Source organism: Rattus norvegicus, chromosome X, assembly GCF_036323735.1.
Source record: "Rattus norvegicus strain BN/NHsdMcwi chromosome X, GRCr8, whole genome shotgun sequence".
NCBI classification, from domain to species: Eukaryota; Metazoa; Chordata; class Mammalia; order Rodentia; family Muridae; genus Rattus; species Rattus norvegicus.
In genome coordinates, this window is record NC_086039.1 from 112,177,467 (window position 1) to 112,202,480 (window position 25,014).

The 25,014-nt window shown below is 40.0% G+C and overlaps 1 protein-coding gene across 1 annotated transcript; it reads right to left on the minus strand.

The window, feature by feature from the left end:
- Nucleotides 1-24,712, minus strand: Capn6 (calpain 6). Its single transcript, NM_031808.2, has 13 exons — nt 24,570-24,712; nt 17,820-18,000; nt 8,566-8,697; nt 6,994-7,202; nt 6,319-6,511; nt 5,549-5,742; nt 5,252-5,329; nt 4,971-5,157; nt 3,505-3,627; nt 3,137-3,339; nt 2,481-2,602; nt 2,147-2,283; nt 1-1,592 (listed from the first exon to the last, which is right to left on the minus strand). Exons 2-13 carry the CDS (start codon nt 17,982-17,984, stop codon nt 1,410-1,412), a joined length of 1,926 nt encoding a protein of 641 aa, NP_113996.2. The 5' UTR covers nt 17,985-18,000; nt 24,570-24,712; the 3' UTR covers nt 1-1,409.
- Nucleotides 24,713-25,014: the final 302 nt, after the last annotated feature.

A 25,014-nucleotide genomic window follows, 5' to 3' on the forward strand; every position in this document is an offset into this window, starting at 1 on the left:
ATTGAATATGAACTTTATTGTGATTCTGTTTGTAAGGCAGTGTGGCAAAGGCACTGTAAAAGTTACAAAGACTGCAAAATGTGATAGAAAATGAGTAAGTTAAAAAGGAGAGAGCTACAAAATGTTATTTTTAAATGAGTGCATGCTGAACTAGACTAAATACTACAACTATGTTTTTTTTATCATTGCAGAAGCACTGAAATATTGTTGGAGGTGGGGCTTGGGGAAAAGATGTGAAAGAACTTCATGGAGGAGGTGGAATTTATGCTGGGCCTTGAATAGGGGCAGAATACTGACAGATGAGGATGAAGGGAAGAACATATAATGACTGGTTCACAGGAAATTTTGTAGACATACTGAAAAGCAAACCCCTGGGGAGTGGAGCTTCTGAACAGAGGGAAAAGCCTGGGGGGTCTGGGTGGTTCCCAGACTCTCAAGGTCCCATATAGAGTTTTCAGTACCAATGATATTAGGAAGCACAAGGCAATGGGCTTGTTTGTAAATCTAGCAGCAGCAAGAGGTTTCACATTGTAGTCAGGGACCCCAAACTGGCTGTCCTATAACTGAATAGATTCATCCATCTTTTGGTGTGCATGATTCTTCACTAGTCCTTATTCTTGCCCACTGACTGAATGGTAGTTCGTGCGCGCTTACCTGCGCGTGTGTGAGTGTAGGTGTGTGTGGATGGATGGGGGACAGAGGCTTTGTCTCCCACTGCAGCTTCTTCAACTTCTCCCTCTTATGGCACACAGCTGGCTTCCAAATGACTAAAGTTCAAGCCCTTCTCACTGTCTCGGGTGCATTGAACTCCAGCTCTTGATAAAGCACCTAGGAAGCTTCCTCAACATGAAGGTAAAACACTGTGGGGGAGTTACTTGAGTTAGGGCAGGACCACACTTTCCAGAGGTGGTGGTGGTGGTGATGATGACATAGGGTTGGGACTGGTAAAAGTCAGCTCTGGCTACTGGTGAAATGTTGCTGATAAATCTGTAGTGTCAGTTAGGAGCTGAGATGTCAGGCTAGACCAGCTTGGCCTTGATCACCTCTCTCCTTCACCAACATGCCCTACAGGGACGATATGCTGAGCAGGTGGAAACAGCAAAGACACATGTAGGCTGGTCAGATTCTTATTGTCCCATTTGATTCACACCCCTGGAAGCCCTAAGGATCTTTTCTCAGTAAACGTGTGTGTGTATGATCTCCAGATGGGATTGTCACCTCCCCTGTCCAGCTGCTGGAGGTATATAGGTTCTGTAGCTACTGATGCTACTTGGATCAGGAGGTATGGGAAATATCGGAAAAGAGAAAACGTTAATAAATGTGTGGAATTTCAGTAATTGTGAATCTTGGTTAAGACCTGGTGCCTGACAGATGATGGAAAGCTGGCACGATTCTCTGATGATGCATACTTAGAGCTCAGTGAGATCATCGCTAGAGATAACTTTGAAACTGATGTGGCCTTGCTTGACTTTGGCCGTGGGACCACCCTTCTTACGCAGATACAGAGATTTCAGATCACGGCAGTCACTGGGGTCAGCATCCAGAGTAACCTGCCCCAGGAACTGATCACAGAATTTTCTGCTATTCCAGACCTGAAGAGACAAATCAAGGAAGTGAGTCTCAACAATCCACTAAGACCGATGCATCTAGTGACACCTAAGATGTATATATCAAGTGACATTTTTTATCTTTTCCTGATAATCTTTTGATTAAGAAAATAATGTTCCCCCAACAATACAGATGAAAGTAGATTAAGGATCATTTTTTATTCGTGGCTTTGTTACATAAAAGCAGCTTACCAGAAGTATTAAGCCAGAAATACTGTCAGACTGGCATTACCCATATTGACCTAGCATATAGGAGTTAGCAGAACTAGCAAATACTTCCTTTCATGGGACTTTAGAGTACACATGTTCACAAGTATACTCATGAGCATATGATCTTCTGCCTATGGGAAATAAAGTCAAGGGCTTTATGTCAAAGGTGAATGCTGAAGTTGGTGTTTTGCTTATGAAGAAATGTTCTGAATACATTCAAATACATAATAGCTAGCCTTTGCTCTGCACCTTCCAAATGTGATGTGTTTGGGAGAAGTCAGTATGTGGTAGAGAACATACACTCCCCAAGGTCCCTTGTTCAGTCTTACCTGGATGATAATAGGAATGTCAGTGGTCCTTCGGTAGAAAATGGCCTGGGTGTCAAAAATGGCATGCACGGTGTTCTTCTGGACAGGAGAACGGACTTCTTCCTTTCCACATTTGATGATCAGATATGGATTTACAGCTGTAAGAAAGTGACCTTTTTTGTTGTTGTTTTGCTTTTGAAACCCAGTGATTAAGTTTCTTCCCTAAAGAGGCAAGAGGCTATGATTTTATAAAGTCCAATTCTGTTCTCTATGAAGGATGAAATCTCCAGACTGGAAATATCAATGGAGATAATAAATGCAGACAATGTTTTCTAACTATATATGCAGTCCTTACTTTCATTGGCATACTTCTTCTCCAGGCCCTCGGCACTGTGGACAGTGATCTGGGTAACCACCTTTGGGTAGCCACGTGCCAGGTTCCAGCAAGACATCTTGGGCATGTCCAATGTCAGTTCCCTAGAACATTAATAAAAAGAAGTGTTACCTCATGATGAAATGGACCTGCCAAAATAGACTTGAAACTCATAACAAGCTGGGTGACCTATCCCATTGCTCCCTGGATGTGACTTATGTCTTTTGAGGGTGCTTTTCTTTACTCTGGTTTATGGGACTTCAAGACTAGAGTTGGTACAGCTGGAGGGAGCAGTAGCTTAGGATCCCCAGCACTGAGAACAAGATAGAGAAGCAAGGAAGAGTGCCAGCATCTCAAAAGCAGATAGAACCCAGCTGAGAACTGAAGATAAAATACAAGCAGCAGAGCTTAAGAGACTGGCCCTCTCCCCTTAAATGCCAGATCAAAACTCTAAATTTCAGATATCCATTGGAGGATTTTTCCATAGCTCCATTCTGAGAAATATTTTCACCACCTTCCTGCTATTAGTGAGGTCTGACTTGAGCATATTGTCTTATAGAGTATATGCATAGGGGAATATGGGCTGAGAATTGAAAGAAGGGAGCAAGGGCTAGAAGAGCATCACAATAAAACTGGACCTGAGCTGGACAGGCACTTCCGAGAAGATCCTCAGTAGAAATTCGCTGGTACGGCCATGCTGGAACATAGTTGGAACAAGAACATAGTTGCCCTTCTTCAGATACTTGCTCAGAAACACGGTACGGGTGTCGATATAGGTGGAAGTTCCAGCTCGCTCCTGAATATACAGGTGATGAAGGCGGAATCTTCGGTTCATCTCCACCTAGGAGCAAAGAGGATGAAGCAACGCATTCTGTTAAAATCAGAGTTTTTCTATTAGAAGGTCCCACTTCCACTCTCTTCTTCTTCATAATTCTCTTAACCCTAAAATCTCCTAACTTAGACTCTAAATGCTTTGCATTCTTTCTGCTCCAAATGCTGTTCTTACCTTGAAGAGCTCAAAACCAATGATGTAATTGTCAGGTCTTCCCATTCGGCGGTAAGTGCGTAGATCCTTCTGCTGCAGTGACATGATGACCTTATGGCCATCCTCAGGCACAGTGAAGATGTACTGAGGGAAAGGGGCCATCAAAGAGATGAATGATCAATTCCATTTAAGATAAACTAGCTGAAATTTTGTGGACCAAAATTCTTTTATGGGAAGCAGAGTCTCAGGTTAATTTCTGGGCTTTACTCTTGACCAGACAATGAAGTGATAGAAAATTAATTCACTACTAAGTAAAGATCATTCTACTTGCTTCTCCCTGTGGCATCTGGCATGTACTGAAAACTATTTTTAGGGCTTTGGTGCCAAGGAGGGTAGGTTTTAATATGTATGTTCCTGATAAGTTATTCATTTCTTCCTGTTAGTATACCCTTGTATTTAAAGCTATATGCAGAAACATTTCAGAATTCATAAAGACAGAAAGCATTCCTAGTCCACTCAACTAGACTTTGCCACACAGCCCTGGGTAGAATCATAAAACCAACCCAGACATTTGAGCAACCCAGGCAAGGGCCCCCAAAGGTCAATCTTGTCTATATATACCTACAGAGAGGCCATTCTCCAAGTTTGGTACAGGTACTTGGTAGGTATCTGAAACAATCCTACAGAGGGAATGAGTAACGATAATAAAGTTGCTTGAAGGGTAATTAAAATGGAAAGGGAAAAGAAAATTATAAGTTAAGTAAGCCAGTTTTCTGAACCATACTGTTCTCCAAAATGCCTAGGCAATGAGATCTATAGAAAGAAGAGCTCACAGTGAGCCAGAGTTATGTCTGCTATGCTGCTTTAGCACATCTTCATACAGACTATTCAAATTCAGTCTTGGGGTGCTTGAGAGAGTCTTGTTGCTTTCTTGCAATGTGCATGGTCAGACATATGAGTATGGTGGTAAATAGACTGAAGTAGAACCTGACAAGGCAGTGATTTAAATCCTGAGGGGGGAAAATGACCTCATTCTCCAAGAGAAAAAGCAGGTTTTAATGATGGTTTTCAGAAGGGTAATCTGCATGAAAAGGACTACAAGATATGATGTGTGTGGTGTATCTGGTGAACTACTAGGCAGTAAAGACAAATGAGAAAGAACTGAGACAGCATCTGGAAGGAGATCCCCACTCTGTTGTGTTGAGAGCATCACCAGAGAATACGAGTTAAGTTGGAACATTCAGAGAGAGGCAGCTGGAGAAACTGATTCAGATTTGAAAATGTTACCCAGATAAGTTTCTGCAAAGAGACCTTGTCTTCTGGGTCTTACAAGCATCTGAGTCAATCTCTTGGGATTGTGGTTGGTGAGTATTATGCAATAGATTTGAAAACCTGATGCTAAATGAATACTCCAGAGAGGAGCAAAGTGAGATCTGATTCTTACTGGCTGCATAGCTTGGAGGCAAAGGACAATAATTGACTCTAACCTGAGGATTCTGCAGGAAGGTATCGCGGTTGTTATAGCAACCTCCCGATCGGTTCATCAGAGGGTCATCATCCACAGTCCAACATCCCACCACTGATTCCAGCTCCTTGCGACCGAAAACAGGGTTATTCACATTGCGGCAGACATTCAGTTTGTGAAAGTTGTGGCAAAAATCTTCCAGACTCATCCTAAATGGACGGAATAGCAAAAGCAATGAAAATAGTACTTAATATGCATTTTTAGTAAGAGACTCAAATCCCTAGCTGCAGAAAGATTTCTCACCAAAATTCTCCATCATCAGACATAACAAGCCCCAGGTTCTTGCGATCGGTTACAGTCAGTTGCTGCCACTCTTCCGAACTAAAAGCAAATAAAGAATAGAAGAATAAGCCATTATGCTTGCCAGGATGTCAAAAGAAGAGAATGCATGGTGACTAGGCTTACTTTATTTTATCTCTGGCTGGATTGCAGATCAGAAATGTCTCTGTTATTTGATTGCTCATTAGCAATCTAGAGGGATAGCTTTGGGAGAACTACAGAGCTTAGGATATGTAACAATGAAAGTGAAATATCACTCACATTTCACTCCAGGGGCCGCTCCATTCTTGTCTTCCCAATGGATTCCTTAGGCGAACCATATACAGCTTCTCCGTACTGAAGACTTCCACAAGTCTTTCTCCAAGACGGAGCTTGCGAATATCAGTCATGGTGTAGGTATAACCCTTCAGTAGACCCCAATCTGTTTCAACTTCTTGTTCCTCCTGGCTGGGAGACTAATAGCAAATAAAGATACATATGGGCATAGGGATTGGGAAAGCCAAGTTCTGGATCCACTCCTATCTTGGTTGTTTCATCCCAGTATGATTGATTCAAGTTCTTCCTGTGCAGATAAAAATTTGATCCTAATGTCTAATCTAGCACAAAAGCAAGTGAAAGAGGGAAAATAATGTAACATAACAACTTACTTTAAAATTCAAATTCCAAGAAATCACTGACCTATGAACTGTGACTTAAAAAAAAAAAGGTGGTACAGCAGATTCATTCTTTGAGGGAACAGTTATAACTTCAATACCCAGGAGCCAAGATGATAGCAATAGCTTACCATAAGCTACTTACATCACCTTTGATGGTGCCTTGGCCCTCAATGGAACAACTGGTTCAAAGGGATAAAAAAATTAACACTCCTCAATCTCTAAGCCAGTTAGTTCTTCATGCCTATGTTAGCTTTCTGAGGTCCATTTTTGGCTCTTTTTGTGGGTTTCTAGGTTAAGTACAATGTTCCCTGCTAAATTTTGCTATCTTTCATGTCAGATGTGAACATAGATTGATTGTTTAGGGTGAATGCAAACCTCAATGGAGCAGGAAATTAGACCTCCTTTGGTGAACGTTTTGTACAGTTCTCCAAACAGCTTGTACTTCTCCTCAACAAGATCGGTGTAGCGTCCTTTCTGCATGTCAATGATTTCAGCCAATGTGCCCGTGAAGTCCATGATGATATCAGTGATGGTCAGACCATCCAAAGCCTCATAACAGCCCAGAAGCCTGAAAGCAAGTATGCAGTTATCTCGAATAAATTAGTTATCCAGATCAAGGACAACATGCTCCCAAAAATTAAAGCAATTCTTGCTCAGCCTTTACCAGCTGATTTTTCTCTGGATACGTAGTAGGAAATACTTTGAGATTACAATTAAAATTTTCTAGGCTTAGGCTATGTTGATAAATGCTAGTCCATGTCAAAACGTCTTCCTAAGGCAGATGACAGGCAAGGTTAAAAGGAGATGAGAATTCCATTTGAATTTCAGGTAAACAATCTGAAATTTTCATACGAGACAGGATTTAACAGAAACCAAAGAATCTATGAGTTTGGAGAGGCTGGCCCAGGGTTAATGAAAGGTCTTTAATCTTACTGATCTGCAGCCAACTTTAACTGTGGGGTTGAGTATGGCAGAATGAGTGCCCAATGACAAATATAATCTTTCTTTCTTCCTGTATCATGACCACCGACCAGTCAACTCCCTCCTTACTTTGCATATGCTTTTTCCAGTAGAGCATTCCAAAACTCATTCATGGAGGTGGAGAATGAGAAGACCAGATCTCCATTGATGGTGGGAAGCAAGTCGTCAATCACCACCTCAGTCCATTCTCCAAAATGCCAGAAACGGAAGCGAAAGATTCCAGCATATTTTTCTGGCTTTCGAGGATCCCATTCCTGTTCCTTATGGTTGGGAATCGCCTAGAAGGGTAAGAACATTTAGTCAAATATTACTCACAAGGCTATATCCAGATGTAGAGATTATAGTGAAGTCCTAAGAAAACCATATAGCAAACAGAAACTTGCTTTTGAGTCTAGGTTAGAAAAGCCTAAGGTGTGGCATTTTTTTTCCCACAACTTCTGTTTCCACAGGTCAGTTTGCTATGTGTGATATTACCATATCTGCTATTCCCATCCTAAATGCATAGGATACTGGAGAGAAAGTCAGAGGAGTCCCCATAGATAATCAGTAAACTAGATAAGAGACTATCTACATAGATTCATAAGCAAATGTTTAAATACATGAACAAGACATTTAAAAGTAATATCAGGATTGGAGAGATAGTTCATTTACTCCTTAATCATCAGTACTAGAGTTCAGATCCCAGCATCCAAGTAACAAGCCTGGTGTCTCTGTAAATGCTTGTGCCCCCAGCTCCTCAGATGGGAGAAACAGAAGATTCAGGGGACATGATGGCCTCCATATTAATGGAGAAACCATGAGTTCTGGCTTCAGAGATAGATCCTGCCTCAAAATAAGTAGGTCAAGAGTGCAAAAAAAAAAAAAATGCCCTCTCTAGCCTTAACGCTTGCACACAGAATGCATCCACATATACATACTGTACCCATTCTCATAAATAAGCAATAAAATAAACCAAATAATTCTTAAAAATTAAAACCAATACAGATGCAATTCTTACTCTGGTTTGCCTATCTAGAGTTTCATGTAGTTTCATAGATTTATTCAACATAATACAGATTTTAGTCATGTCATTAATAAAAATCACAATTTTGGAATTCTGCTTTTATAACTATCGCACATAAATATTCAAATCCATTTCTATTGGAACTTGTTCATTGTCCTAAATAAAATGTTCTTTGTTGTTTTGAATTTTATCTGAATAGTAAGGAGGAAGTTTTGCACTTTTAATAATTTCTAAGAACCTTTCAAGGATCCTTTTCTACCTTTTTTACCTTTTCTGTTATGTACCTATGTGTTAATGACTCCACGGCTCCTACTGGCTTCATAACAAGTTGGTACAAAGAATATAGTATATGAGGAAATATTGAGTCACAGCATGACAAATGACAGCAAGTGAGCAACTGGCATGTTAGACAAAGTTATTATACAAAATGTCATTGTTAGAATCTAGCGTACATGGATTTTCACTGTAAATCTCAGCTTGTTTTTATTTGTAAAAATTCTTACCATGGAAATAAGTTACCTACTTCTGTTTTTGAGAAGTAGAACGATCTCAAAAAGTTAGGAGCTGATTTCTTTTCTGTCAAATTATTCAAGAAGAAGGCAGAAATAGATTATGATTCCAGAGAAAGGGTATACTACCTTTGTCCAGTGTGACTCCTGAACAGCCAAACAGGAAAATGCAGAAATCATTGCCTTGTTCCCCAGTCTTCCCTGGATCAGCTGGTGGTTGCTAATGTTGCCCACAATCAGATGGGGGTCATCAGAAATGTCCTGGGGAATACAGTAATTGGTTATGCAGGAGTCAGGGATGAGATTTCAAGAGTTGCTAGAAGCTCAGCTAAGCCTTTACAGAGGAGATGGGGTTGTGTGAGGCTAGGGTGTTTATAAAGGAAAGGTTGGGGAGATTTCTAGTATAAACGAAGAGCAGTGGATAGCCTATGCACAGAGAAAAGACCTTATGGAGAATGAGGAAAGAAATAGAAGGAGAGAATGAGGTAAGATAGGACGGCCTTTGTCATTGGCATTTCCACCACAACAGCGAACACGGGAAGACTAGAGCTAAGACTTTGCATGCTACATTCTGATCTCAGTTTTGTTGAGATGAAATTTCCCTGAAGTCTCCATGCTTGTGGAAGGGTGACTACCTTTAAGACACAAGGTCTGATCGAGGTGAACATTCATGTATCTGCTTCTCTAGGAAAATGAGTGAGGAGACCATCCAGGAAGTCCTTTTCTAACAGAAAGCAAGGTAGTTTCCATGACAACCAGTTTTCCCAACCCTCACCTTTGTATGAATATAAATGACAGCAACATTAATAGCAGGTGTTAATAGACCATTCACAGGAATATATTTCAATGGAAACTCTTCCCGTGGGGCATATTCTAAAAGTACCTGACCAGATAGTAGGGACAGTATTTGTTAGGGGCATTACATATGTATCTTTACTTCAATGTCATTAGCTGGGTCGTCCCTACCGTCAGTAGGAAAAATGAAAGCCAAGTAATGCAACTACAACAAAGCATAATGAAAACAAAATGAAGCTACTTTGGAAGTGTGTTCAGTGCCTAGAGAAAAAGGATCCACAAAGTTCATCTGGTGGTGGACTGGATATGAGAGTGAGTTGACTACTGATGGACAGGGGGAAAACGTTGATGCATAGCAGATAAAGAAATGGTCATAAGCGAAGAACTACAGGACATCATATAATTGCAGTCGTGATGTGGCTCAGATCATCAGCACTGGCAGATTTCAAAGACATCAAGTCCCAATTAAATCCTGATAAATGGAAACATTTTCAGGGAAGTGGTTATTGGCCTGTAAGTTGACAATCTACATATCTTGTTGAAATAAATCCCAGGTGCAAATGGAAAGAAAATCTATGTGCACACTCTTTAAAATTATTAAACAGAAACAGCTATATTTTTCTGGTGCATAATGCCTATTTTTTAATGGATATAATTCTTCTTGAAGGGTTGGATCTACAGAATGAAGCATTCCATATATCTATTCAAAGCCAAGATAGTTCTGGAAAGAAATAAGCATTGTGGGCAGAGACACATCCAAAGTGAAGATTAATTGTGCATCAACCTGCCAAAAGGAGCTGGTTAGGTGGGTCAGCTTTAGATTTTCTGGTTGTTTTTGTCTAAGATGCTTGTCTGGTGTCTTATCACTGCCTTTTCTCTTGGAAGACTACTTCTACCATACTAAATAGTTTACAGGTTCTCAGCAGCTTTTTATTTTCATTTACCGAGCACAAAGCAGGTGCATTGGGCGAGTCAGATCCTGATGAATCTTCTCCCTATTTCTCTGCTTTTTCTAAGATGAAATTAAGAAGCATCATTGCACCTCCCTTGGCCAGACATTGTCACTTTATTTGGAGCAAGATATGAAGTTCTGCCCCAATTTCTCAGATGCAGATGAAACATAGGATTGTTTCCTAGTGTAGAAATCAGCCAAGTGAGTGTTTATACACTTCAAGGCAAACTGCTAGTTTTATGGAGAGGTACTATGGTTTGGAGTTACTTTGCAATATTTTTACTTTAGATGAGCAGGAGTCCACACCAGGTCAAAATTTTTAATGTGTAATCTTCTAGTCACATAAGGGATCAAAGAGACACATAGGCATATTCAAAATGAGGGACAGGATGGTTATTGTCCTCTTTGTATGAATTGGATATAGTTATTATCAAAAGCACACTTTACTATCATATTACTTTAAATTTTTGTGTCGAATTCCTAATAGTTGATTTTAAGACACAGTAACAGTCATAGAATATCAAAAGGAGTGGAAGAAAGAGGGTGATCAGATAGGGGCAGCCACTTGAGTCTCTGGTTATCTAATCACTAGGACATCTAGGCCTAAAGCTTTTAATTCTTCAAAAAAAAGACACATAATATTAAAGAAGGGACATTAAGACTTTGGCTGGCCCACTCCTTTCTCTTTAAGCTTGTCAATGAATAATTCTGTGTAAGGGAAAAATATTGTGGGGCTCCCCCACAGATATCCATCCCTAAATTGTACACTGTGCTCAAAACTCCATTTTTTGCAAGATTTTCTCAGCTCCTGGTTTTAGAAAAAAATCACCAATAGGCATTGATTTCCAGAATTCAAGTGTCTATGTATAAAACAGTCTTGTACTACATGCAAGTAGCATGATGTGTCAAATAGAAAACAAATCTTACTAAAGCCATAGCATGTACATTAAAAGACCAGGAAACAGCCAAGGAGTTAGAAAAGATAAGAAGAAGAAACTTGTGCAAATCTTAGAAGCTTTGAGAATTTTCCAGCAATAGATCAAAAGAAAAGGAATCGTTCTTAAGTGACTTTTAATATGTATTGGGACACACTTGGATAGCTTCCTTTTGAAGTTAAAGAAGGAAGGTTGTGGGAAATTTTCTGTAACTCCAAGTTGAGATGCAGAGCGTAGATGGGACATTTCAGCCTGAGCCATGCTGGTATGGTAAGAATGGGGTTCAGCGAGAGGCCACAGCTCACATATTCATAATATCATGGTGACTTGAGAGTAGTGGAGAGATGTAGAAGATGCTGTGTTCCTAATGGCTCCAGATGTGCTGGCACAGTTCAAGTGATTCTTGAACTGAGTGGTTTGGCAAAGCAAAGTGATTTCTTAGGTAGAGTATACATAATACTAAGAAATTGAACATAAAAAAAACTGGAGTGCTTCCCAAATACTATCACCCCAAGAAAAATGTTCTGTAAAGAAGGGATCTTTTCTAGGAAATATATTCTCTTGGGTGAGCATTGAGGGACATTTCAATTAGTCTCACCTCATCCCTATTCCCAGAAACTCCTGATGGGATCTCAATTATGAGATCTCTAAATCTGCAAAGTTCACTCTATTTGCAACAATGACACACAGACCTTTTAGCAATCTTTTAGCAACTGTTTATGCAAGTAACATTTGAAGGCAGAAACCATTGATACTCAGGTTCCCTTCAGGAACCACAGTAATAGCAAATAGTCCTTCTATAGCCAGTATCCAGAAGAGTGGAGGCAATTTTAAAAACACAGTGTGCAGTCAAGCTGGGGGCGCAGGTAAAGATATGGCCAGCCCTTCAATAGGTACTTGATGATTGACTATTTCCAGAAGAAGTAGAGGCTAATTGGCGTAAAACTTCTATTCAGAACCTGAGGGCCATGTGAGATAGCCCAAGGAGCCATTATCTTATCCTCAGAAAATTGAACCAGAAGGGGAGCTTTAGACCTGGGTCCACAGAGCAATGTTGTATGCTCTCTCAATGATCTAGCTTCACCTGCTGGGAATTTTTATTTCTATGTGAACATTTTAGCACCAGTACAACATTCTCTCCCTTCAAAGGAGAACGAAATGTGGAGCCTAGAAAAACAAAAGGTCAACTTCAGCCAGGTGGTGGTGGCACACCTTTAATGCCAGCACTTGGGAGGCAGAGGCAGGTGGATCTCTGAGTTTGAGCCCAGCCTGGTCTACAAAACCCTGTCTCAAGAAACAAAACAAAACGAAACAAAACAGACACACAAAAGGTCAACTTCAACTTCCAGCCTAAACAAATAAATCATTACACAATGATATTCATATCTGAAACTTTGGACTCTGGTATGAGATGAGACTCCAATACAGACACCAAACTTCATCATTGGAAAGAATTTATATATCTGTTTATGGGATATTTTAGGCAATGTTAAGGACCAACATGATACATGCTATAACATGGATGACCTGTAAAAAGATGCTAAATGAAAGAATCCACATAACTTTAAGAATACATTTTAATGAAAAAGTCCACAATAGAAAAATCTGGATAGAATAAAAGATTAGTGGTAGCTAGTGAGGAAGGAGTAACTTACTAGGAATTGACATGGAGACTTTTTTATTTTTAATTTTCTCACTTATTAGATTATAGTACAATTATATAATTTATCCCTTCCCCATCCTCCCTCCAATTCTCCTATATATCCATCTCCACAGTCCTTCAAATTTCTCGCCTCTTTTTTCACTGATTATCATTGCATTCATATATGTATGTGTGCACACACACATTCCTAAATATAACCTGTTCCATCTATATAATGTAGTTCGTATGTATGTTTTCAATGCTGCCCAGGGAAAGCTCCTTTTCCCATTCCCAGGTTTCCTCAGTCACCAATGATTGCATAGGGTTGAGGCCTCGTGGGTTTCCCCCTGTTCACTTTGGCAGGACATGGGGCACTTAATGTATTGATGCTATTTTGTGCCACTGGATTGTGGTAATATTTGCACAACCATGTCAATCTACCAAAGAATGCTCACACTGTACACTTCAAACAAGTAAATTTCGTGTCATATAAATTGTACTTTCAACAAAGATGAAAACTATTTGAAATACAGAATTTAAAATTAATAGAACATTTGGAGAAAGCATACAAGTCTATCCAACTCCAATTCAACTCTGATTGGGTAAACAATAAAAAAAAAACCTTAGAATCACTTTCTGGAGAAAGACACAACGTCTGGACACCAGATGAAATTCATGAGACATCTAAGTCCAAACTACTGGACTAAGGTTCACCAGCAATAGATGGAAATTCTACTAACGTAGAAAAGTAAGAGTACTGCTTCTATTCTTATTCCATCACTGGCTATCTTTTACCTGAGCATGTATATTCTTCTTGGTATGTTTTCCTACATTAATTTCCCCTGCCATTCATATGAACATAGTTTTAACCTGGTACTTCTTTACACTCCCATTCAACTCAGACAATGTAACAAAATGACAAGTTGGTAGAGTACTCCATGAAGGAACACAAAACAAAGTCATTGGCAGTAGATTCCAGAAGTTAGAAGCTGACCATGAGAATTGACAGAAGATCTTGTGCAGGAGCCCTTTGTTCTTCCACAGCTGGCTGTGCAAATTCCCATGAGGCTTTGCTTCATGTAAGTCAGGGATTAGATGTGTCTGACTTTGGGACACTATTGAGGGTGGGTATGAGTCAGTCAGGAAAAAAGCCAGAGTGCTTGGCAAAAACTGGAGAAAAGATTTCTGTGGGAATTTGGCACGCAAATTCAGTCTAAAACTTGTACCTGCAGACTCAATTACTCTGAAACTTCATGGAACTTAACTTTTCATGAATTATTAAGACTATAATTTATGTTCTCAGGTGTAAAAAAAGATAAAGAGCATGTGGAAAATACCCAGAAAACTAGGAGAAAATCAGGCCACTGGCTTATCGAAAAGAAACAGGGTTTTTCTATGGAGGGTATGGATAGTTAATTGCCACTGGTTAATTAAAAATATCTTTTATTTCCCGTGTATCTACTGATTCTTTAAGCCAAGCCAGAGCCAGGAGTAGTAAAACTGGCCTATAATTGCAGCACTTGAAATTAGTGAGGCAGGAGAATTATGAGTATAAGGCTATCCTGGGATACATAACACAACTGTATCATGGTAGAGATCCTTGTCGAGCATATACAAGGGCCTGGGTTTGAACTCCAGCCCTGGAAACAAATGTGTGCCAGATTTAGTTGCACACACCTATAGTCCAGCTTCTTTGCAGACTGGGCCAAGGGAATGACAAATTACGACTTTTTCTCAAACTAGAATTAGAAAAGCTGCAGAATGTAGCTCAGCGTCCAGTCACTTACACTTAGGTAGAGAACAGAGCAGGAGGAAAGTTGGTTTCGAAACTTGCCAAGAAAAAGAGAAACCCTGGTTGAGTATGATGCCATGTGGTATTATGAATGGGGAAATGTCTATACCCTTTCCTGCAAACCAGTATCTCAATTTCCCTAAGAAAGCAATGAAAAGCAGTGACCCATCTGCTCTTTTTCTAGAGTCAATTCAGAGAAGCCTATTACTGTGTCTCAGCTTTCCTGACGGGAGGCATGATTCTTCAACTCAACCTTAGCCTCCATTCTAGTTGTAAAATAATCCATAACTTTCAGAGAAAGCTCAAGTATTCCACAACCTTATTTTTACATGATGATCTAAAAACTCTATGTGCTTCTTACTGATATGCCAAACAATAGCATCTCAAGTATCTTGCTCCTTTGGGTTTATTAACTCTGTTTCATACGGTGTTCTCCAAAGGGAGTATGTGGATCTATTAATGGAAGAACAGCAATGAGGAAGTGAGTATGGTCTAAAAGGTAGCTGCACACACGCATGTTTGAAAAACAAACAGAGGCCCAAACAATATTATGATAGGAGGTAAAACTTATTTGGGCTTTGAAGTCAAGTTCTGAGTCAAAGCTTGCTGGAGGTTGGAACCTGAGTGAATCTTTACCTTCTCCTGGGAGACTTGATTTTTTTTTCATCTACTGCTTTTAGTCTTGTTGCTTCTACATTTATTTGTGTGTGGGGGGGGTGGGTGTTGGGGAGCAGATTGACAACTGGTGGCAATTGCTTCTCTTCTTCCACCATGTGGGTTCCAGGGACAAAACTCAGGTCTATGAGATCACTTGCAAGTACATTTTCTTGATGAATCATGTTGCAGATCCCTGTTATATTTGTTTGTTTGTTTGTTTAGGTTTTTGAAGACAGAGTTTCTCTGCATAGCTCTGGCTGTTCTGGAACTTGCTCTGTAGACTAGTCTGGGCTCAAACTCAGAGATCTGCCTGCCTTGGCCTCCCAAGTGCTGGGATTAACAGCGTGTTCCACCATGCTATTTTTTAAAACCAGGAACATGAGTTCCATCAAAGAACTTGTAACATACCTACCTTGCTAACCATGATTAGAAAAGATGAAGTGAAATTATATATAGAGAATTCCAACACATAATCCAGTCCATACGAGGCATGTCATAAATGCAATTCCTTTTGCTCCTCCCCAGTGTTCATTCTCCACCTCTCCACACACATACACAGTCCTTACCACTGAAGCTTACTCTAGAAGGGGAATAGTTTGCCTTAAAGAAAATATAGACTATTGTCGTAATTATTAAGGGATTTCCCTCCCTGTGAATTCACCTAGGATTAAATCTACAGAATGTGGATGAAGAAAACAAAATACAAAGAACTAAGCCAAGACAGAGTGGGAGAAGATGCATCTAAAGCCGAAGCAGCAGAGGAAATGCTGTCTACTTCGTTCACATCTGGGAAATGGCTTTGTGTTGCCTTCCAACTTTGCCACCCACCAGATATCCTTCCATTTCCTCTAGGACTTCACCCCCACCAGTCGTCCTCTCTCCTGCATCTTCAAACTCTTTATGGTCTTTACTCCTTAGCCAGCGACTATGCTCGACTCTGCTCATTTTTAAAAGATAGCCATCCAACATACACTGCCGTCACTTCCCTGCTTCCTTTTTAGCTCCTTCTGCCACTCTTTATTGCCATCCATTCATAAGTCTCTCTCTCTCTCTCTCTCTCTCTCTCTCTCTCTCTCTCTCTCTCTCTCTCTCTCTCTCTCTCTCTCCAGATATTTTTAACGGGTAAGACATCTTACATCTTTGCCTTCCTAAACATGTTAACGGATTCTATTCATGTTTCCTGGATTTTTAAAATTATAGGCAAATAAAATTATCTGTAACTCTGTCAACAAGTTAGAGGTTTAGAAATGTAGATTTCCCCCACTCATATTTTCTTTCTTATTGTTGATATCGAGGACTGAATCTCGGCTTTATTGCTGAGCTCCGGTTCCAAGCTCCAGTCTTACACTTTGAATTAGTATCATTCCTTGTGAATCAACAGTAGCTTTTAGGGCATCTAAGCCTGGTGCCTTTGCTTCTTCATAAAAACACCATATTCAAGAAGGTGCCTTGCAACTTCAGCTGGCCCACTCCTTTCTTCAAGTACAGGAGGAAAAAAAAAAAAGACATTGAGATCAATGTATCTTGGCACCACCTGGTGGCAACGTGTATGAACTAAATTAACTCTTAGAATTCCAGTTAGGAGTTTAAAGTGAAAATTGCAACAAGAGCAACAAAATGATTGTTCGTTCCTTAAAATGACAAACACAGAGTTGATAACTAAGGCGGTTCCCAATCACATATTAAAAGACATCTCCATACAAAGAGAGTCTTCAGTTCCCAGAGCTCGCACTTTCTGATATCTCCCTACACGAACATTGGGAAACATCTCCAGTATATTATCCTTCTGTCCAGTTGTAACGTCTTGATAAAGCAAGGTTGCTAATTATTTTCCAGATTCTATCACTGTATCTTATTATACATCAGAATCTAGTTCATATACAGCTTCTGGAGAGGCGTTGAGATGCACTGAGACACAGCACATAGATATTCCATTAAGACCGATACTATTAGTAGTTAATATTAATGGGTATGGAAAAGCTGCAGTTATATTTGAATTCCACTAGATAATACTGAAATGGCACAGCAAATGATATTTAATAAACAGATCCAAAGCCTCCCTTCCCCAATGCAACTTTTGTGTTCTTCAAGTAGAAATCATTTCACTGATGCCCACTGTCTAAGAGGATATTGGCTTCATTGATCTGAGGTTATCTTTAAGGTAAGATGACAGGCAGCAAACTAAAGAGACAAGAGGATAGTTTCTTTCTAGATTTCAATACGGACTCAAATTTCTAAAAAGAATAAGCACAATATATTTCCTTTTCTGTTGCCCCTTTTTTATATGATTGACTGAATTTTTAGTCCCCTCAAGCTAAAGTCTACTTTAAAATTGTCTCTGGGTGAGAGGATGACACATCAGCTGTTTTGTGTTAGTCATTTAAAAGTGTGAAAACATCACGTAATTCATATATATATTATATATATATGAAATTGTTAATTATAACTCAACAAAGAGAAATAGAACAACAGTGAAAGCTAGGAAGAAAGAAGACAGAATTCCACATTTTCTACTTAGTAAGTCAGTGTAAATGAAATAGTAGGTCATGTGGAGTTTTGAATCAAAAGGAAATCATGGAGACAGAAAGTGGGGCAAAAAATGAGAGGTACCTGAGGACGTTTCCACACAACCTTTCCTGGAAGCAGCCGGTTGAAAAACAGAGAATCATTCTCCGGTAGGAAGGTAGGGTCACAGAAAAGTCGGCCATCCTTCATGCAGTCTTGCTTCAGTTCTTGGTACTTCTGGTTTTTGAAGAGCTTCAGAGGAGGACCCATTATTATCCAACTAGGTCTAGAATGACAAAAATTGTTACTTTGGAGGAACTTCTCAGATCTTTTGAGGATTACCTAAAATTCCACAAATGGCAGTGGCTGCAGTGGCTTCCTCCCAAAGCCTTCAGAATGAGGAAAAGTCACTGCATTCAAGAAAAGAGGAGTCAAGGTTCAGATAAATGGTCGATCCTGGGTGAGCACCTAACCATTTTAGGACCTTGGTTTCTTCATCTGCCAAATGGGACAAAATGCACTTTAATGGCCTCACTGGGAAAATAGGTAACAGATGTGAAGATTGCCAGCTAAGCATAAATCATTATAATGTAAAAGGTAATTTTCCATTTCTACTGACATGGAATAGCTCCGAAAAGTACATTTTGAAATTTGATGATAAAGAAGGAAAAAAAAAAGTCACTTTACCATGTTCGGAATGAATCAGTGTCCTGGAGCGCTACATATTTGGTGCGGGGTGGGTGGGGACAGCGTCTTTCAATTCTAACAAGTCCGTTTACACACCTACTTTCATTTTATTATTTAAAGAGTTTGTATGTTTTACTATTGGCCAAGAAGGCTAATGTAAAAAACAGAGCTCAGCAGATGGCCTCCAAACATACATAAAAAGATAGAAAAATTATATGATCTTTTGTTTCCTTCAAAGTGTAGAATCATTTGCAGACTCCAAAACCAAAAGGCAGACTGAAATTCAATTACACTAATTTGACAGACTATAGATTTTTAATCCCGTAGCAATATAATACACTATTGCTTCCTTTCCTTTGGAAAAAAAAATAAAAGAAAATGCCACATAGCTAAACAAAATTAATATAGTGGTTTTTTTTCACACACAGTCTGTCAGACTGCTCTACACACAGATATCCTTAACAATTGGTTCGTATGAAGGTAATTTAAAAGGCAAATTTGCTTTTAAATAGCTTTGTAGTGATAATAGATCTTTCTATGTCATTACTTGATCCGCAGGGATAGATTTGTAATGAACTGAACGGTTTTCCTCTGACATTTAGTAGTAAATGAAAAACTGTTGTGAAATTTTTATGGTGTCAGCTACATCAAACCTTTATTCCTCTGATTCTATGAGCTCAGTACAATTAAAACCAAAAACCTACGGTTCAGAGTTCTAAAAAATGTTTCATGAAATTTGCAAGGACAAAGAATAAAACAAATTGGCTATATTAGCACTGTATGCATGGAGGGGGTGGGTGGGTGTGCGTGCAAACAGTGCTCCTGTATGCACGCATATATATGTTTGTATGTATAGGAGCATATTTTATAGTTTCTACAATATATCTCCATCTTAGAAGCACTAGGATCCAACATTTATTCTACTACTATACTAGATTTTCTATGAGTCCTGCAGATTCTAATTCAGCTCCACAAAGCAAGTTTGTTACTTACCAAGCCGTATTCCAGGCTCTTCTGTTGCATTTACTATTTTCTAAAAGCAGTAATAATACCAGTCAATTAGGTCCTTGCATGTCTTTCAGTATTGTGGCCCACTGCCTCATGATGAAACAGTTTCCCCACTTGAAAACCACAAACCTATAAAAACTACTTTCTTGATGTTATTTTATGGTAAAGTTATTTGCAAGATATGTGTAACGAACATGCCCTTTCTCCTAATTTAAAAATTAAGAGACTGAACATGACCACAATTTTTCCATAGCCTTATTTATTGTCAATTGTTTTTTCAAATTAAGTATTGTGGAAACACTGCAAAACACCAATGTACTTTCTGCTAACCAGATTTAAGCCTGTTCCTGTGTTTTAGATATTTGTGTGTTTCATTGTATTTGAAAGCATGGGTGGCATCAGTAATAATTCTCTGTTAAGCATCAGAGCCAATCTGAGTGTTTGCCCAGACTCCTTTTCAAAGCCTATTACAAATGGACTCTAATTTTCATGTGTGTTCAAAGTTACAGCTAATATTCCCGTGTCTCTCGCTTTCCCTAGAAGGTTTGGTGGGCTGCCAGAGGCTGGGGGCTGTAAATATGGATAGTCTGAGGCAATTAGGACATTTAGTTTGCCAGAACCTCCTAGCGCTGAACATTCTGGATAAATGGGTATTTCCTGCCCAGGAAAGCCATGTGCTCTCACAAAGTCTCCTTTGCTAATCAGGCCAATAGTAAGGCTCACAAAAGCTTGCGAGAAGAATTTGTTACAAAGAGACCCTGTCTAAACACAGAAGCAGCATCAATTCAACAAAATTAGATTTGATTTTAAAGCCAACAAAATAGGTCTGGTGAGATGGCTCATCAGGGAAGGGCACTTGCGAAGCCTGATGACCTGAGTTCAATTCCCCAGGAACCACATGGTGGAAGGAGAGAACTGGCTCCCACAAGTTTTTATACACACACATATACACACACATACACTCACTCCTAAATTGAAACCAAACCATACTATGATCTAGGCAGGGATTTTTCAGAAACATAATGTACAGCTGGTATTGGAGGGTCCAATCTTGATAGAATGAATGCCTTTTCCATGAAGATGCTTGCATTCCAAGGACACATTGTGCATTTGAACTTTCACTCGGGTATAATCATAGTCCTAAATCCTGCTGGACTTATAGAGTAGGATTGACTCCCCTCCCCCATTTCTGACTAGGTAGGTAACAAGTCAGTTGTGTTCCACTTGCTCTATGAACTTGATCTCTTTGTACTTCAGAGTTTTGTTTTGTTTTGTTTTGTTTTTTTATCATGAGACTGGAGGTATGAATCCTTCACCTTTGAACTATAGATTTAACCACTAAGATTATTTGTGTAAAGCAATTTGAATAAATAGAAAGTGCTATATGTTTGCAAGATAAGCACTGAAAGACCTCTCATTACTGGGCACCTTGTTCAGCATCTCCGCGTATTTGTTTGACAGATAAATGTCTTTAGTAGACAATCAATATTTGTGTGGCAAATTATTTGAAGTGTGCATTGTTGAATTTAGTTTGCATGCTCTTTTTTTTTTGCAGCAGCAGCCATGCATTGTAAAACAAGACCTGTGCCCTTCGTTTAGTATGCTCAAAAATGGTAACTCAGAGAAACAGCGGCTAAAACCTGGCAAGACCGAGTCAAAGCCCAGTCTGTGAAATGCCAGACGCGCGCGGTGTGTGGTTTTCTTTTATACCACACTTCATCTTTTGGTCACTGCATTTTTTTTCAAAGAAAGGATTTTTTAGTTCAAATGAGGAAACCCTCCCAAGTAAAGGCGATGGCCAACTTTTGAGGCATTCTGCCTAGAATTTATTGCCATGGTGGATATTGAAAAGGTTCTTTCTTTTCATGGCTTAATGATCCTGGTAGAATCCAAACCCTTTACATCCAAAGGCTCGTTCAGTAGCTCTCAGAAAAAGAGGTGTACAGAGACAGGAATGTTTGTTTCTTATTGTTCCGCTGTTCCAGTGGTGATAGGGAGGAGAGAGTCATCCTATCAAAGATCACCCGTTAGGAAAGGCGATAGAAGAAGAGAAAAGCTAGGACTTTACATTCAACCCTCAAATCTCTAGATAACGTCTGCAGTGTGAACAATTCTGGGAAGGAATTGTGTGGCCTGAGGGCAAGTGGCAGGTGTGGCCAGGCAGGACAAACTGCAGGCTTATCATTGAGGTAATAAATAGCCTTAGGCAGAATTATTAGAATTCAGACCCACTGCCTAAGGAAAGAATGTGAGGAACACTGTGTCTACCAAGAAAATGGATAGGGGCAGGCTCAGTGTGTGGCAAGTCAGAAATTGCCAGGGAAAATGGAGGGAGCCTGCCACGTGGAACTCAGGCCTGCAGCCAGGAGAAAGAGCTTTTGCTGTACAGTGGACTTGAAGCTCTGAGGAGGCAGGGATAGACTTAGAGGAAAATCATTTCCTTCTTTAGCCGTGGATCAGCCTTACAACAGTCACCAAGTTAATTCTAAAACAAAACTGATTTTACAAAAAGAACAGAGATCTCAGATCACAAATTACTTTGGATTTGAAGGAATAGGTGAGGTAGCCACTACACTTAAGGGGCACAGGGTGAGAGTGTATTGCTCCAATGACACCGTCTCTGGCTACTTTCTCGCCTATATTCTGCAAAAATAGAGATAAATGGAGGTACAATTAGTACAGGAGACTTAAATCTATCCTAGTCTAGACAGAATCTTATCCCTCCTACTGGAGGCGATGGGGGCATTCATTGGGCTTTAATGGGAAGAATAAAACTTCAGCATCCATGCACGTGCTACCCAGAGAACAGAGCTTCCCATTAGCGCGCCAGTAGAATCTTATCTTACATCTGTGGTCACAGATCTGCCAGAGAACTCCGAAGTGGCTGTTGACATTCAAGGTTTTGTTGGCCAGACACTCTGGGATCTGAAAGGAGCCTTAAACGTTCCCTAATCAACTCTACTGTTTTCCATAGGATATATTTACTCTGTCCAGAGAGAGAGGACAGAAAAAGCACACAATGTACAGTGTTGAAAAACTATATCAAGAAGTTAAAGACAACTCAAAAACCATAAAAACAACATGCATAGTTAGGAGATTCACAAGCAAATCCCCGATGCCACCACTTATTGAAGTGACATCTTTCACCCTCAGTTTCCCTATAGGCACAACAGGAATATGATGGCTTCCCTGTGCACCTTGGGGTGTTATTTAGAAGAGCTCATGAAATTAAGTATGCTAGTGTATTTTGATTGTTAAGAATAAGTTAACATTTAGCAGTTATATTAGGAAATGTTTAATTATAGCAAATTAAATCTCATTTCTTTGTAGAAACAGAGGAAATATGATCACATGCTTAAAATAAGACTCATACTGACATTTAAGGACCTATATAAAATGGCCATGCCTTACTCCCCACTCCACCTCCTGTTTTTGGCTGACTTGCTGACTTGGCTGACTAAACTTATCCTAAAAATCTAATTTTACAGTCCTTTGAGAATCTAATTTCGATTTTTATAGAATGTTTTTTTTTTCTGGAAGAACTCTTAGAAATCAGTTAATACACCTTCTTTCTTTCACTGTAACATGAGGAGACATTGCCAGAGTTACATAGTAATAGAGTTTGTACTAGAATTGGAACCTATTGATGCTTTCACCAAAATTAAATTTTCAAACACAAAAAGAACCCTGAGAGGAAGGTCAGCATGCAGACACAAAATTACAAAAAAATAAATGCACATAGAAGTCTTATTTTTGAATTGCAAGTTGTCAGAAGGTGATATAACTTCAAATCAAGGCTAATCAAAGAAACTGTTTTGAGGTCACAATGGGGCTGTTTTCTGCTTTTAATTTAGGAACTGAAAACTTGCAAGGGTATAGAAAGTCTGCTTTTTAACCTATTCCTAACCATGAAAGCATTTACGCTGTTCCCTCGGCCATTGGAAACTCTCACAATGAATAACGAATGCTGTTCAAATACAAAGTACTTGCACGCACTTGTGCACACCCAAGCACATGAGTGCATATGCATATTCACAAGTATATGTGCATGTGTTTCTGCATGTCTGTGTGAACATACACACACACACACACACACACACACACACACACACACACACACACACACATGCATGTGCATGCATAAGGGGGCAAGTGTGTCCAGAAACACCCAAGGAAGGTGTTAATTAGTAACACCCCCAGATTTTTGTTTATTTATTCAGACCCTAAAGAGAGACCTTAATTTCACAACCGAGATTAGCAAATGAGGCATTTGCTGAAGTTTAATAAAAACATAAATACAAACCAGGAAGCGTTTTTGTGTGACAGGCAAAACAAGAGGATTTGCTGAATTTTCCAAAGTGATTTTCACCAAACTTTTCTAAATCCTCGCACCCACTTGTTTCCACTGCAGTGTGTGGCAGCTCCCTTTTCCTGACCCTGGTTGAAGCCAGCTCTAGTCAAGTCCCCACTTAAGCCTCAACAAAAGTATAGCGGAGTGGAGTGGGGGATGGAGTCTTGACTGCGATTCAGAATTTAAACCAAAGATAGAATCAGAGGGAAACCAAACCAGGCCCAGGGGCTGATAATAGAATAGCAAGATCAACCTGTCACCAGGGCAGGAAGGTCCCCCGAGGCTGTGCAGACAGGGTGTTAAGATAGCCTAGGAAGCTACTCCTTCATTGTGTAGCAGCCTGTGGCCTGTGCACACAATTTCAAACGATTACAGAATGTAGTACAGAGTGTGGCTCCATGCTTGTGCCTGAATTTCAATACTTTGCCTATCACTCTGCATCAGAAGAAACTGGATGAAGCAGCTAGCCGGCCAGCTTCTCTCCTCACACTCTTCTCACAGGTCTGTTCCTGGTGGCGAAGTGTTTCCGAACAGAACAGCCAGAAAACAGAGCAGCTAGCCCCCAGAAACAGTTTAGTGCAATACCATCAAAGTCATTGCATTGAGCCCCCCAAATTCCAACTCATTTTAGATGCTTCAAAATGGCTATTAACATACACACGTACACACATTCTATCCAGACAAACCGTAACATTAATAGATGTAAAGTCTGATTAACTCTACAGCTGAAGTTCCTTTGCGTCTCTTAGATGTTTCATCTCAGAAAATAAAATTTTTAAGCTGAATTTGTGGGCACCAGCTCTACTCACCTGAGTTATCTCAGGAGCCCTGCTGTTGCTGCTGCTGCTGCTGCTGCTGCTGCTGCTGCTGCTGCTGCTGCTGCTGCTGCTGCTGCTGCTCTTAGCCAGGTAACCCCACTAAGTCTGTTCAGCCAGTGCAGCTGAACAAAGATTCTGGCTTTCTTAACCTGGAAACTATTTGGGCTGTACCAAGCTCTGCTCACAGGGGGAGGTGCCTCACAGCAACTTCAGGAGCCTTTGCCCCGCCCAGCACTCAGAAACTGATCCTGAGTCACGAGGAAAATCTGGAAGGCGGCCCTGCCAGATGTGCAGACGGGATGCCCACTCCAGATCCACCCACCAGTAAATTGGAAAACCCAGAAAGCCACATTTGAAAGGCCTTTCTGTTTCAAGGAGAAATAGGACTTTCAGGAAATGGGCCTGATAGATTTCTAACTCCTCTGTCCCAGGGGCG

Coding starts and splice junctions, on each gene's coding strand:
- Capn6 (NM_031808.2), bottom strand. CDS start 17,984: ATGGGTCCTCCTCTGAAGCTCTTCAAAAACCAGAAGTACCAAGAACTG. Junction 5,158..5,251: donor TCTGATGATGGAGAATTTTG/GTGAGAAATCTT, acceptor CCGTCCATTTAG/GATGAGTCTGGAAGATTTTT. Junction 1,593..2,146: donor ACATTCCTATTATCATCCAG/GTAAGACTGAAC, acceptor TTGTCTCTTCAG/GTCTGGAATAGCAGAAAATT.